The sequence below is a fragment of the Zalophus californianus genome, chromosome 7 (assembly GCF_009762305.2).
Source record: "Zalophus californianus isolate mZalCal1 chromosome 7, mZalCal1.pri.v2, whole genome shotgun sequence".
In the NCBI taxonomy this organism is placed as follows: Eukaryota; Metazoa; Chordata; class Mammalia; order Carnivora; family Otariidae; genus Zalophus; species Zalophus californianus.
Genome location: NC_045601.1, coordinates 35,652,304 through 35,668,892, shown reverse-complemented (window position 1 = coordinate 35,668,892; position 16,589 = coordinate 35,652,304). Strand labels below are relative to the sequence as shown.

General features: G+C 37.3%; 1 protein-coding gene across 8 annotated transcripts in view; it reads right to left on the bottom strand.

Moving 5' to 3' along the window:
* The window catches only part of PTPRK (protein tyrosine phosphatase receptor type K), a 553,961-nt gene that overhangs the window by 346,189 nt on the left and 191,183 nt on the right, over positions 1–16,589 (bottom strand). For all 8 annotated transcript variants that reach the window (XM_027601765.2, XM_027601758.2, XM_027601759.2 and 5 more), the window contains exon 3: positions 5,273–5,544. In XM_027601765.2, the coding sequence (XP_027457566.1) occupies positions 5,273–5,544 (272 nt within the window). The remainder of the gene's footprint in view (positions 1–5,272; positions 5,545–16,589) is intronic.

Here is a 16,589-nt window from a genome sequence, read left to right as displayed (position 1 = left end):
ATATGATATGATACTTCCTATAATTAGTATACTGAGCCAAAAAGACATTTATTGCTCTTAAGACACAGGTGAGAAACAGTTCCTTATATATTAGTATATCATTGCAATGCTTATGTCATAAAATTTACATTTGCTTCTCTTTCACTATAGAAAGTGTTGGCTCCAAATAACTGTGGTTTAAGAAAAACAATGTGGTACAGTGAAAAGCATACTCATCTAGAAATACAGGAATCAAGAGATAAGAATTATAGTCCCATTTATGCCTTAAATTACTTTGGAAACAAATCTTTTGTTTTCATTTTCCCCACGATATTTTACATTTATCTCTCTTAAGTCATTTAACAAATGTTATATTGTCTCAAGTCTTATCTCTGTGTATCTCACATTTCCCCTCTGGACTAGGCCCCCTAAGGGCAGACCCCACATCTGATTTACATTTTTATCTCCTCTAGCGCGCCTAGCTAGAATGTAAGTTTCCGGAGAAAAGGGACTCGCCTGTATGTCCCCACGGGTTAGCATGGTGAAACTTCATGTTAATAAGCTGTCAAATAAGTGGACATTTTATTTTTATTTATGTGCGAGAGAGAGCACGAGCGGGGTGGGGGGAGGGGTGTTGCAGGGGAGGAAGGGTGTTGCAGAGGGAGAGGGATGAGCAGACACCCTGCTGAGCAGGGAGCCCAAGGCGGGGCTCGATCCCACGACCTTGAGATCATGAGCTAAGCTGAAGTCAGACTCTTTAACTGGTTGAGCCACCCAGGCGCCCCAGTAGACATTTTAATAAACACAAAACCTAGGGGCACCTGGGTGGCTCAACCAGTTAGGCAGCTGCCTTTGGCTCAGGGATCAAGTCCCACATCTGGCTCCCTGCTCAGCAAGGAGTCTGCTTCTCCTTCTCCCTTTGCCCTTCCCCCTGCTCCTGTGCTCTCTCTCTCTCTCTCAAATAAATAAATAAAATCTTAAACACACACACACACACACACACACACACACACACACACAAAACCTAGGGTCCTGGGATGGAGGCCTATGATGGGCTCCCTGCTCAGAGGTCTGTCTGCTCATCCGTCTCCCTCTGCACCCCACCCCTGCTCATGTTCTCTCTCTCTCTCTCTCAAATAAATTAACAAAAATTTAAAAAAATAAATAAATAAGCATGAAACCTGAAAAGAATAACATGGAGGAGGAGGGATGAACAGGCAGAGCACAGAGAATTTTTAGGGCAGTGAAAGTCCTCTATGATACTACAGTGATGCATGCCATAATACACTTGTTTAAACTCAGACTGCACAGCACCAAGAGTAAACCCTAAAATAAACTTACTATGAACTTTGAGTGGTTACTGTGTGTCAGTGTACGTTCATTCATTGTAATAAATGTCCCGCCCGTGGGGAACGGTGATAATGGGGCAGGCTGTGCATGTGTGGGGACAGGGCGTTTATGGGAAATCTCTGTACCTTCCTCTCCATTTTGCTGTGAACTTAAACTGCTCTACAAGAATTAAGTCTTGAGAAAAAACAAACAAAAAGGAGAACAGCATGCTTTCAAAACAGAAGGAAATGCTGGGCATATATTAAACCCAACAGATTTCACAAATTTTTTATCTACCCATCATGTTAATCTAACTTTATGGTAAACACATACAGTGTGTCAGATACCTTTCTAATCACTATAGATATGATACGTATTGTTGATTTATCAGATAAGGAAACTGTACTGAAAGAAATTAAGGAATATGTTCCAGGCTGTACAACTGCTAAATAGCAGAGTCAAGATTCACCCAGGAAGAACTGCCTCCAAAGTCCATGAGCCTTATACTGATCTGGCAGGTAACCAAAACTCTTAATTTTGCCTTTATTTTGTAACTTCATGTATATTATTTTTTTCCTTTCTCAAATAACACTTCAAGTTTCTTGGGGTTAAAAACTGGTATCTCCTCATTATTAAACCGTCCACAATATAATAAATTTCCTGTTCAGTCATCTTCTGTTTAGGTGTCTGGCTAGTTGAAATTTCTAGGAAGGGTAAATCACACCAAAGATACACTACATCTGTTTTTTAGTTCAACAGAAAAAGGAAAAAAAAGAAGAGCTAGCTTATAGAGAGGTTTGGTTCTTTTTAATCCACTTCCAGGAGTATGATTTTTATATAAAAATTATCCTATACTAATTAAAAGTAGTAGCACCCTGGGGTAATTTTCTTTTTGATTGTTGTTGTTGAAGTTGACGATAAGGAGTGTATTGGAGGGATGGTTGAGTAACTAATGGCTCAGGCAAATAAAAGATAGGATTTTCTACAAGAAATACAAAAGAAAAGGGAATTCAAAAAATGAGAAGGTTAAAAAAAATTTAAAAGAAATTTTGGAGAGTGTGAAATCTCTGGAGAATGTTGAAGTTGAATAATCTGTGGAACCAGGAAGAATAGTTTCTATGCATATCATAGCTTACTTAATCTAGAGTCTAGGGGAAAAAAAAAAAAGGCAGTGTTTCTTTAAGAATTAAAAAAGTAGGTAGGCTTCTAACATAGCACAATGTAATGGCTACATTTTAATTTTTAAAATATTTAAAAAATAAAGATTCTGCATTAAGCAACAGTCAAAAGTTTTTCATGCTATTTCCTAATAGCAAAAATGCTACATAAATATAGTTTATGTGATGCTGGTGTTTCTAATAACTGATACACAGGTACAACTAGGTATCTAAATGACAGAATCAATTTAATCATCAATCAAGTAATCTACTGAGCACTAAGCACATGAATAAAAATAATCTTACTCTGTTTTTTGTTCTCATTGATTGTTAAGTTTTGTGGGTTAAGGAAAAATGATGTGGAAGTAAAGTAATTAATCACTTAAGTAATGATCTATTGCTCAAATTTCAATCTGCAAGAAAGAAACGTTTACCCACAGGTTCCAAGTTATGTAGTAACCTTTTTCTCTGACAGCTCCAAAAAGATCTCACTGGCCAGGCTGAAACTTGCACACGCACTTTTAGCACTGCTTGCTTAAAACAGTAAAGGTACACATAACCCTAAGGGAGCTCTGTCATGCAAAATGAGACTGAACAAAGAAGAATCTAGTCCATAATAGTGTAACTCAACATTAAAATTAATATTGCAGAAACGTGTGCCATAAGAAAATGTTATTAAAATATCAATAACTCAAAGACAGCTCTTGCGAAAAATAAGAAAAGGTAATTAATTTTATGTATGCTATTTCTTAGTTGTGAAGGCATATTAGCACAATACCCAGATATATTATTTGTTGGATTTATCAAAATCCACTTCAATGTTTTTCTTTAAAGATATAACTAACAATTTGATTCCTTAAAGAACAATCTATACAGATAGCAAATAGCAAACAGTGTTGAATACAGGCAATCTGACTCCAGAAACCAAATGTTTAACAATTCTGCTAATTTGTTATTTGGGTTTAAATTTATTTTAAGGAGGCTGAATCCTCTGACAGTTTTCTTTTGTTAAATCAGAGATTTTCTTTTCAGTGTTAAGCTCCAATAACAGGTTGTAGTGAAGTCAGTGAAAGGACAATGCACTGTGAGGGTGAACCAGCAAATGATGACCCACTGTTGTCAGAGATGAGCCCACTTGATCTTGCTTTCGTTGCCTTAGCATTAGTTTCATACACTTCCAGCCACCCACCCACACATGCAGCCCTCCCAGAGCTGTGGGCCCTGGAAAAGCAGATAGCTTTCCTACACTGAAGAACAACATCCTTCAGCTCAAGAATAACAGAATCAACTAGTACCTGAAGAAAATCCATTAAGATCTCAATAGACAAATAACCCTGAACAAAGAACCTTACCTGTGGAACGATACCTATGAAGTAAGAGGTTTTTTAATAAAATAGAAAAATCAACTCATGACAAAGCAATTAAAACAATGCACTGTGTTCCCTCTCCCAGGAATAAAGACAAGAAATTGTTCATTTTTAAAAAGCAGAAATGAATTGTTCTTAGCTTATAAATTACCCACTGACCAAAATAAAATATACTTTTACATAATGCATTCTCATTAGGTTCTGTAACAAACTATAAACAGACAAGTCTTTTAAAAGTTTAAATCTCAAGACCTAACGCAAAAGTGAACTTTCAAAAGAGGTAATTTTCTTTGTCCAGGGACAGGTTTCCCCTGCTATTGAAAGTATAGGGTCCTTATGAAACTTTTCATAAACCTAAACAGGATAAAGAAGCAATTACATTAACTTATATGGAAAATTTTTTGAGTGTTCCCAGACCCAAAAATAATCTCTTCGCCTTTTCTGATACCTTAGGACACATCTTGTTAACAGATGCACAAAATAAATCCAGATAAAGCACAGATGCTCACACAGTTCAAAGCCATGGTAGCTTGATGCTAAGATGCTGAATGCAGTTCCTGGGGAAGGAGCTTGGCGGGGCCCCTGTTGCAGCTGAGCTGTGTGCTGGCTGCTTCCATAATGGCTCGCTGCAAAACAAAGTCTGCATGCTATTTTAGCTTTTTACCTTTTTTTTCAAAAAAGCGGAAATCCTCTTTAGATTTCTTTCAGTTAGCATAACGGTTTACTAAAACTTCACTTTAGTAAAAGCAAAGTGGGATAAGGTGATATTTCAGAAAGCCGAGAATAGTTCTACTGAACCTTATAGGGAGGATTTTGAACAACTCTCCAAACTGGTAAATGATCGTTTTTGGTTAAACCATATAAAAATCAGCCTCACAAAACATAAAGTAGATATATTATTCACTGTCCGGTTTAATCATAATTAAATCAAGTATTTCTTGGGTTGGGGGAAACAAAGACATGTGGACCACTTTTCCTTTTTTGTTTGCTTGTTTTGAGACTGCATGTAACCGACAAAAATGTAAATAATTTATTCAAAATGCCTCCCCCTTAGATGATATAATTCATGAAACACTATTTCATGTTTAGTTTTCAAATGTTATTGTCAGAAGTGAGCAAACCAATCCAGTCTGAATAATGCGCTCAAATAAAAAGGACTTTTTCTTCCTGAACAGAGACAAATCTGTCAATAAGTAGCTCTTTGTCAAACAACCAACAGATTTTTGTACCTAACACTACTGTTTTTCAGTATGTGGAAATAGTCTCACTACTTTAAAGGTTGTGTGCCAATGTATTTAAATATTTCCTCAAGAAGAGGGCGAGAGGAGGGGAGAAAGAGATGATCTCTGTTCCAATGCGTTAGTATTTACCTCTGAGTATTACATACACTGTGAGAGCCAATGACACGAAAACATAAACCAGAAAAGCATAGATGATTACCTGATATTCATTGGGCCAAAAGGTGCTCACTGCTAGTTCCGCCCGAAGCCAATCTCTACCCGTGAATCCAGTCACATTCCAAATTGGATTGGCAAGAGGTCCTTTATTCACCCTAACCAATATGTTCAAAGTGCCTGGATTCAACCCTTTCTGGCTGTATAAAAGGTAACTGAAATCAATACAGTGAGTGTCGTTCTCCTTCATTGTCGGCAGCTGAAGTCTGGCTTTTTCTCCAGGGTCATGATCTGAAGAGTCCACTATCATATAGGAACCTGAAATGACATTACATATAATAAAGCTAAATAGACACATAAGCAAAAGGGAGTATCTAATAACAGGAAAAAATATGCTAAAAAAAATACAAATCCATTTTGAGCATTAAATTTAACTTAAAAGGACTGTCTTCCAGAACAGATCCATAGAAAAATATCAAACACGTAGGTGAACTCAAATTTTTAGTAAGTAACAGATATTGTTCAAAGTACGTAATACATATCAATTCATTTGCTCTGGTGAAACAACCTGCTTTACAAATTAGTAAACTGAAGTACAATTAGTAACTTATTCAAAGTCAAATAGAGTAGGGAGAGCCTGGTTCAAATCCAGATCCCAATCCTGTAGTCTTTACTAAACAAAGGTCTTTGATTATCAAACATGAAAACAAACATGGCTTCCATAGAGGGGGCATCTTTCCTTCCCTGTCATACTACTCTTTCAGAGAGATGGGTTAACTAAGTGCAGGTACAATCCTTTCTGATTTCAGACCCCAAGGTCATCGTTTACACAAGCTGGCTAACTACTCGGTACTAACCACTCTGAACTTAAGTTCAGAGAATAAGGATACTCTGCAGTGTACATATGAGGAGAGAAGTTGAAAATGTCAATTTTTTAGATCTGAGAATCTGACACCTAGTAGATTTGCCTACTTCTTCGAGCCCTGCCCACTAAGCTATCAGCTAACCACCATGGCTGGCTGCTGGCCCCAGTTCTGCCATAGTCCCACCATATGCTCCTCCAGAGCTGCAAGGATCCTGGTTTGAAAACACTAGTCCGACTTCATTACCTTCGATTTAATAAATATTTCTTGGTTGTCTGTCAAAGGACATAAGAAGTCCCAAACCTCATAGCACACCCTAGTTCCACCAAACACACAGTCTTAGTGCTAAGTACAAACATGGGACTTGAACATCAGCTGCTGCTATTAGTCCAAGGGCCGCTGCAGAAAAAAATCACCATATCTTCTCACATCACTGTGGATTTTAACAAAGATACATATCACAAAAATGTCAATATGCCTATCTGTCACACTTAAGGTAGAACACAAATTTTATGGTAATTTTTTCCCCTAGGATGTAATTTTAACCAGAACATATTAGGTGTAGTATTACAGAATCCATTGTTACAAGGATTACACTAGGACCTCTCTTCCTGACCAAACAACCCTGTTTCCTCCCTAAAACACAGTAATTTTTACATACCACACTAAATACTCATTGACTACTAGACTAACTAGTTCGGTTAACCTCAAAAGCAAGTTCAAATCTTGGCAGCTAAGAGGAATTTTACTACCTAAGAAACTGAAATTTCACATCTGATGAATTCCCTTTCTAGAGCTCAGAACTTATGTAAAGATTTCACATGATAACACTATCAGTTATCAGGCAACGTATACGGAATACGCTTACTATAGTGATGACTACTGACAGGACTTCCACTTCCTTTTCCTCAGGAGTCATCTTCTCTTGTAACCTGAAATTCTCTTTTTTTACTTCTTCTTGATTTTCACAGATTGCATGCACATTAATAGAATAAATTGGCCATGTATATTTTTGGAGAAATTATGTCTCTTTTTTTTTAAAGAGGATATCCTGGATCCCAATCCAATTTATACAAGCAGGATGTTTCCATTCTTGGCTATACCCACATTCTGAGGTCCATGGCTGATGTGCCAACATGTCTTTCAGATTCACCCAAGCAGAGCTCTGACTAATGATTGCTTTAACTAAGACCAGGCCTGAGATCTTAGACAAGTTACTTACTGTTATCGGGCCTCAGCTTCTTTACAAAGCTTTGACCTATTTCTCCACTGCCAGAACAGGTTTTGTTTGTTTGTTTGTTTTTTCAGTGATATAGTATAACAGTAGTGAATTTAAATTATTTTTACAAGTCTTCATCAATTTTAGCTTCTGATTGTCAATTTCAAAGTAGTGCCCTCTAATTGACTTATGGGCTTTCAAATAGTTATTTTCTTCCATTACAAAATAAACTTTGGCATAAAATATGCTTTGTCAAACATCTTAATTACATACTGTGATATTTACCATTAAGACCATTTAGCAATTTTCATCCAGTTGCACTTTTAAGCTATGATAATTTTCTTATTAAGGAAATGGGATGAGCAAAGTATATTAATTTGTAGGAATTACCAATTGGATCATTAGAAAAGACAAAAGTCACAAAATAAAAGCTTGCTCAAGCTATTCCAGCATTTCAATACAAGTTAATTTAAAAAAAAATAGTGCTGATATTTCATTTCTATAGAATGTTTCTTTCAATGCAGTCTAATTACTGCTACGTTTTCTGAGTGTTATGAAATAATATGCATTTAGTTCATGGTTGCAGAAAGGAAGAAGCAAGCACTAGCACCCAAGAGCCAACCAAGCACTTCTACCAGTTGATTTCATAGAGTGGCAATTTACCCAGTAGGCACCATGGAGGTAGCTGCCTATTTGACATAAGATTTACTTTCATCATCCCAAACATAGAGAACACTATGCTATTCTTATCAACTTCTAAAAATTACTTCTACAGTCTCCCAAAGTAACTGACTGTAACACTCAGAGTCAGGAAATTCAATGATATGCATTTCCCTCATTCTTTATATCCTAATTTAAGCTTACTTGTTATAGTTCTGTCACCAGCTAACTAATCCCTCAGGTTTCTAATACGAGTTCAGTTCTATTTAGTTGTGATTTACCTATCTCAAGACTTAATAATGAAACATCTGTGTCAAACGTATTATGTAGTAACTTTTAATGAATGTGATTCCTTTGATGTGGCCTTACAAATATTCCTTACAGTCTCTGGAGCAACAGAGGTCTCAAATATATCATTTAAGACATAAAAGAAAAACTTCTTAGGCTTATGATCACTTTTTTAAAAATGTGTAACTTTTCTGGAGAGCATTCTGACAATGAGAATCAAAAACCTTAAAAGAGATAGATACCCTCAGCTGGTGATTCCAAATCAAAGAATGTAAACTAGATAAACAATTTGTATACATACAAAGATACAGCTTAAAAAAAGATGTCCATCTCATCATTACATTATTCAAAATAGAGAAAAACAGGGGCACCTGGCTGGCTCAGCTGGTAGAGCACTCGACTCTTTTATCTCGGGGTTGTGGGTTTGAGTCCCACTGTTGGGTGTAAAGATTACTTAAAAGGAAAATCTTTTAAAAACAATAAAATAAAATAAAAAATAAAATAGAGAAAAACAAAAGCATTTTAAACGTCCAATAATAGGCAATTTGTAAAATTATGATAAATCAGTTTGATGAGTAATTCTGCAGTCATTAAAAACAAATTACTAAAACCACTTGATGAAAGATATTCACACTATGTTAAGTAAAATAAGCAGGTTATAAAATATTATACCCGTTTTGAAAAACCACATATATAACTAAATACAATTGTGTAAAATGTGCATATTCATAGAGGTACACATGCACACGCACATATGACAGGAATAAAAGAATATATAGCATATAGTTAACTGTATTATCAAAAGGGAGCTATAATTGTCTTCTCTTTTCTTATCTTCATGTACATTCACTGAATGTTCCATAATGAACATGCATTAGATTTGTACTTTAAAAAAAAGAGAGACTACGTGAATACTATCTTACAAAAGTAACGTCAAATGATAAATACTTAAGATATAAACATAGGTATTTGCCTTTTAAAAATAGGTCCTATTTGCATCCTACAGATTAACAGCACCTTGGCTTTCAAAAGAAAAAACACAATACAAATATCAGAAACTTCTTATTTCAATTCATTAAAAGAGGGGGGCAGTGAGTAGACTAAATAGCAGTTTTTATTTAAAAAGAATAACCACAGAAAACAAGTCCCATATTAAAAAACGCCATAGTCTAGTATCTAGATGAGTAAATAATGTCCCATAGATGAAAATTTTATCTTTAAGATGTACTTCTAGAAATAACATAGTAACACAGGAAATAGGATTAACTGCACAGAAAATAATGAATGATAAACAGGTTTCCATAGTTCATCTTAAAACTCTTATTTATATATATCCTTTAGTACACTAACATATTTTTATAAAGTCAATTCTTATTTAAGATCCACTGAAGGTGCCCTGTTAACTAAACTGAAAGGAATTTCCACTTCTCTGCCTGGTACTGATGACCCTCCATGATCTTTGCCACGGTACCTCCTCTGACTTCTCCAATCTGACCGAGCCCTCGCGACTTTCCCCACACACCATGACAGTTTTCTTCTCCAGAACAGGCTCATGGCTCTGTAAGGAAGCCTCCCTCATCTCAGCCCAGCACCAATTCTTGCCCATTGATCTTCCTCAGCACCCCGTCCTTATTGAGCTTTCCCTGCCTTGAAGCTCTTTGATACACAGTCTGCCTTCCTGGTTCTGGCCCTTAATTATGCACTGCTTTTGTACAAATTTTAAATAATTTATACAGGCGTTGTTCATCCCCCTCAGAAGAGTGATAGAAAGCACCTAATTTATTCAGAGGCCCATCAGCAGAGAGAAGCCGCACAGAAAATGTAACAGTTGAAAATGTGATCTAAGAATCAAAAACTATGAGAAGTAGAAACTCTGAAGTTGCAAAGAACCCTAAAGAGTAAGCACAGCACCCAGGGAAGGACAGATGTGGAGAGGGGAGGGAGGCTGCTGAGAATCAGATCTCCTCAGAGGAGGTGGACTTCTGCAGCCCACTGGATGAGGAAGAAGGTTGCTGGGTCACTCAGGCCAGAGCGTCCACAAGCAGCAAAGACTCCCACGCATCAGGGCGCCAGAGGCTGGGGGTGGGCTGTGCGCACGCAGGGAGCCCACAGCAAGGTCCCTAGGCCAGGGCTGGGGCCAGAAGCACATTAAGGGACTGCATGCACTGTGCCGATCACTGGGCCACTGCCAGCTCCTCAGTATTAACATGAAAAGAACTAAAACAGAAGCACAACTCAAAACAGGCGTAGAAGCACCTTCCTGCTAAAATCCTTTCAGCACCCTCTATTGACAAACTACAAGATACTACATGACAAACTCTGTAGCGTAGCATTGCACTAGCTACAAAGGAGAAATGCTTCATGGTCAACCTCCTCTAGCACAGAGCAGGTAATAAAGGGTGGATTTGGAGCTACAAAAGCAATGAACTAACACCTGGCACAGCATCGAATGAGGGCCTTGTATATGGTAGAAGTTCAACAAGTACTTGTTAGCTGGTTATCTGGATGACTGAATAAAGGAGAAGGAGACAAAGAGACCCGCTCTCAAAATATAACAACATATAACTGTTGAGGCAGTGACAACTTTACCTTTACGTGAGAGAAATTATCAGAAGATGTCAAAACAACAGCAATAATAAAACAAACAATTGGAACTGGTTTATGGTGCTTCTAGACAGAATCATTTGATGAAAGAGTATAATGTTTGGAAGTACACACTTAACATTTTTATGAGAGCCACTCTTGTGTATATGAAAAACCTTCTATTAGAGCAAAGGTTCTCTAATGTTTTAGTCTCAGGACCACTTTCATACTCTTAAAAATTATTGAGGACATCAAAGAGCTTTTGTTTCCCTGAGTTCTATCAGTCTTGACCATATAAGAAATTCAAACTGAGAAACTTCAAAAAGGCTTATTAATTCTTTTAAGACTAATAACAATAAATCCATTATATGGTAATCTAAATAACATGTTTTTATAAAAACTACTATATTTTCTAAAACAAACAAAAAAATAATATGAAGAGGGGCGCCTGAGTGGCTCAGTCGGTTAAGCGTCTGCCTTTGGCTCAGTTCATGATCTCAGAGTCCTGGGATCAAGAGCCCCATGTCAGGCTCCCTGCTCAGTGGGGAGTCTGCTTCTCCCTCTCCCTCTGCCACTCCCTACCCCCCCAGTTCATACTCTCTCTCTCAAATAAATAAATAAATCTTTAAAAAAATAAAATAATAGGAAGAGAGCATTGTTCTACATTTTTGCAAATCTCTTTCATGTCTGACTTAATAGAAGACAGCTAGGTTCTCGTTTTTATTTATCCATTCAATCTGTTGTAATATCAGATACCATGTAGCCTCTGGGAAATTCTACCATATACTCATGAGAAAATAGGAGGAAAAAAGGGAAGATAATATCTTAGTGCTATTATGACAATAGTTCTGACCATGCTGAACCCGAAAAGGGTCTTAGAAACCCAGGACCACATGTGGAGAGCCACTAAATATTAATATACATAATCCTTTTTATCTTTATGCTCTAATGAGAACATTATCAGTGATTTTATTTATATTGCATCTACTTCACTCAGTCTCTTCAGGGTATAAAGATGTACTCAATGAAATGAAAGTCTTCACTGGGATGATAGACGGAGAATGAAAATCAAAAAATGTTGAATTTCTGTACATCAGTATAAACAGAAAGGCTCTATTAGTCAGGCTTCATCAGAGAAACACAACCAACAGGACATACCACACACATACACACAGAGAGAGAGATTTGTTCTAGGGAATTGGTTCACATGATTATGTAGACTAAGAAATCCAGACCAACTATCCAGACATAGTTCCAGTCAGAGTCCAAAGGCTTGAGTAATATTCTATCCTAATAAGAAAAGAATTTTTATGTGTTCTGGGGACCATTTTGAATAGCTACCAGAGCACCAACACACTGTGCAAAACAGTTATTTCTTGGCATTGAGTGAGATTCCCCTAGTACAAAGAACATGCCAGAAACCGTTGGTGTGAAAAAAACAGAGATGCTGTACAGTAATATAGTTTTGTGCCCAGAAAGCTTAAGAAGAAGTAATCACGATCTCTGGGTAGAGAGAACAGTGACAACTGAAATTGTGTTTTGGGGTACCAGCCCATCCAGGATGATTTTCTTCTTTGTTGTAAAATTAACGTCTCTTAAGCATTTCTGCACTGTCGCCTTTGTGCTCGAGACAATGCCACTGACTACTTTTTTGTTATGTTTCAGCTTTCATTTCCTTTATCCAAACTTCTTCTCCTCACCCCATTTTTCTTCATCTCATTAGGTGGCAACATAATATACCAAGTGACTAAAATTAGGAACCTAGGAATCAGTTTGATTTTTCCCAGTCCTTCAAGTGCTTCTTAAAATCCACTAGCAATTTCTTTTGTCTCTATGTCCAAACCATGGCTTCAATCCATCCACTTCTCTTCATCTTCACTAGTTTATCCAACTCCTCTCATCTCTCAGGAGGACTAGAACCACTCCCAACAGGTTGCATGACTTCCACACTAGCAGCCGTACAATAGCTTTCTACAGACACCCAGATTCATTTTCTTCAAAACATACAATTAATCTTTTTTCATCTGTACAGTACAATGAGAATTAAATCCAAACTCTGTACTCTAGCCTATCAGCTTCAATATAATCTGGCCCCTGCATTCCTCTCACATGTAATCTCCTTCTCCTTTCTTCCCTTACTCAACATGCTCCAGATACAGTAGGCTTCCTTCTGCCCATCAAAAATCCAAGCTTATGCCTGTCTCAGGTTGGAGTACTCTCCCTTCCACTGAATTACTTTCATCATTCAGGTCTTGGCACAAATGCCATTTATTGGTGAAGTGTTCTTTGGTCTGTTAACTAAAGTAGTTCCTTCTAAGATTTTTTTTTTTTTTTTTTTTTTTGGAAGGGAGACAGAGAGAGAGCATGTGAGCAGGGGAGTGAGGGGCAGAGGGAGAGGGAAAGAGAATCTTAAGCAGGCACCATGCGCAGTGTGGAGACCAATGGAGGGCTGGATCTCAGAACCCTGAGATCATGCCCCGAGCCAAAACCAAGAGTTAGATGCTCAACTGCCTAAGCCACCCAGGCACCCCTTCTAAGATTCTTTCTAACGTGTCATTCTTTGTTATTTCCTTCAGAACACTTGCCACTTATGGAATTTGTTTACTTGAGTGAAAAACTCCACAAAAAATTCAAAATTCATGTATCTTGTTCATCTAAAAACCTAGAACAATGGAGCATCGGTGTGAAACGGAATGTTTTTATGACAAAATCTGACCACTATTTATTGGTGTTTCCTGTTCTGCATATCTTTTGCACTTCTATAATGTTCTCTTATATACCAAATACACAATATATAACTGTGCATCTGCCCAGCCCCAGTGTAAGCTTTTGGAGATCACAAACGTTTTTTTCCACCTTGTACCTAACAGAGGGATTTTTGTAGCTGTAAACTTTTGGTGAATTCAACTGAAGGCAAGCAAAAAAGGAAGAATCTCAAAAATGGTAACTGTGTTGGTTTTATTTCAAATATAAAACAAAGAGGCAAAATACATAGGACCTAAAATGACTTTAAACAACGTTCTCAATCTTGACAATTCCCCCAAAAGGTTACAACATTTTGGTAAGGCTGAGATAGATGCCCTCACTTTTTTGTGTGGTCTATTATTAATTCTCCAAACTTTTACATTCTATTATTTCTTAAGATTGTGCCTCTCCTCTAATGGATTTCACTCCTTGTATCATATAGTTTGTTTCCAAAAGACAGAATGAGACACACATTATAAAATGTCAGGGCGGGAAAAATAAACTTGTCCCTCAAACTCTGATACAAAAGGACTGACCTTGCATCTTAGCAGAATTCAATTTCCAACAACTTTTCTCTCCCTAAAATGTCCCTTCCATTGCCCTGGCAAAATATGAAACTGCTTCATTCACATTCTGCAGGAATAAAGTTTCTTGTAATCCCTGAGAGGAACAGCTTTGTATTTGTTCTAGGTATCCAACTGACATTTGAAAATAGGACAGCTTCTAAAACTTTTAGACAACACAAAACACTAAAAAAAAAAAAAAGGTGTGTAAAATTAGCACAACATTTATCCTTCTTGGGAGACTAGTCTCCTCAGGGAGTTTACCTCCTACATGCTAAGATTTAGGAACCTGACCCAACATTGTGCTATAGTTTAATCTCCTTCCCCTACAGCGTCTTAGAACATAAAAGCAGCAATCTACCTGGTACTTTCTTTGACCACCAAAATTTTCACTTTCCCCTGCAGGGCACAGAAAACCTGTGCAGTAGGTTTATAAGACGTTATTACTGAATATCATCTGCCTAAAGAGGAGGCAGATTTTATAATCTGCTGGGCTTTTCTCTCCAGGGTCTTTCAGGACTCCAGTTTTCTGTACCTCCTACCCATCTCTTAAACTGTCTAGCTTGGGCAAACAATTTAACTTTTCTTGGTCTTAGTTGCCTTATCTTGAAATCCTCTAACCGCTGCAGTCTGCTCTCAGGACTAAATGAGATTGTCTACATGACATGCTAAAGCACACTGATTAGCTAGGTTCTTATTATTCATTCCTTTGGATAGATTCATTCCTTTCTCCATCGAACAGTAGACAAAATCAAACTGGAAAATGTAGGAAAAGAACATTTTCAAAGATGAAAAATGAGATGACAATGTTATGGAGTAGTATACTTAAAATCTTCCAATTCACAAGCACTTGAACCTTTCTGTTTACAACCTACCCAGCCCCTTTTGTCCCAGTGTATCAACCCTCCCTCCCAGCTCCTTCTTTCTATTCCTCTCTAACCTTCCTTTCTCACTTTTTTTTTTTGAAATCTCATGTAAATATAGAATACTTTCCCCAGAAACACACACACACACACACACAGACACACACCCCTTTACCGACAACGTAAAGAACCAGAGATCTAAGTTTAAGATCTCCTGTTCTAAGATTTGTCCAATTTCTGAAATCCTGACACTCCTCCCATGGCTCTCCAACCTACATAGCTTTTATGTTATGTAGTAGTGAAATGTTTTAAGAAGCAGCTGCTAAAATGAAAAGCAACTTTAGAGAGAATAATCAGGGTTACATTACCCCCAAAAGTAAGGGAGTCTCTGTCCTGTAGCCAATTTTGTAATCATCACTTGCCTTTTCAAAGGAACCCAACTTGGAAAGCACAGTGAAAGGTAAGGGAGGGTGGTACAGCCTGCTGTCTCTGGAAACTGTCTAAAGACTAAATATCCTATAACAATTCCAGCCAGTTGTCTGATATACTGGAACCCTGTTAATAACAGAAGGCCAGAACTTAAGGTTAGTAGAAAATGACTGTACAGTGCTCGATATTTCCATACAAATATATATTTTCAAAGTCAAAATACTCCATTATCACAGTATGTCTGAAGGTAGCAAAAATTTATTTTAATACATTATAAGAACTGGCTTTATTTTGACTCAACATTGAGATAACAACTCCTCCTGAATAGGCAACTGGCAAGTAATGATCAATTAGAGAAGAATTCAGGTTGAACACAATTTCTCAACTGAGTTCTCAGGTTCAAGGGGAATCAAGCTACAGGAGCACTCAACTGGCAAATCAAGGGAAGTTGCTTCCTTTGTCAAACTACAAGGACCATTAAAGTTCCTGACTATACTAGAAGATACTTCATTAAAGGTTCAAAAGGAAAGAATAGTATATACCCCACTGTCATCCAAATAAGAGCATATTCCTAGCTATGAAATGGTTAAGAATTTGTGCTCTGAAGTCAGAGACCTGCTTTGGCAGCCTGGCTCTGACATTACCCACCCCAACCATCCACCTCTCCTCTATCATTTTACTGATGAAAATCTGAGGCCCAGAAGAGTAAGTGTTTCAGATATAACAAAAAACACTGTTTGAGAAGATTGTTGTGGGGATTACAGAAATGGGAAATGGCAAAGTAAAAACATGTTCCTACTTTTTTTTATTTACAAAGTATTATCTAAACCAAAAAATCTGTCTACTTGTTTTTGAAAACAGTGCCTGTCTTAGAAGCCCAAGACAGACAAAGGAAAAGAAAACCAAAAGGGAATGAAAGCATAAAACATGAGGAAAAAAAATAAGAAACTGAGTTTACAGAAAGGAAGAAAAGAGTCCCAGTGAGAGGAGAGAAAAACTGCTTATACTTTAAAATCAAAGATGTGGGAAGACGGGACAACAGAGGTAAGAACAGAGTGGTACAGAAAATGGGGTTATATTTATTTTCTGTCTCCCCAAGTAGCTTCACAAACCATTCAAATATGATAAAAGAAACTGAGGCCCCAGGAGA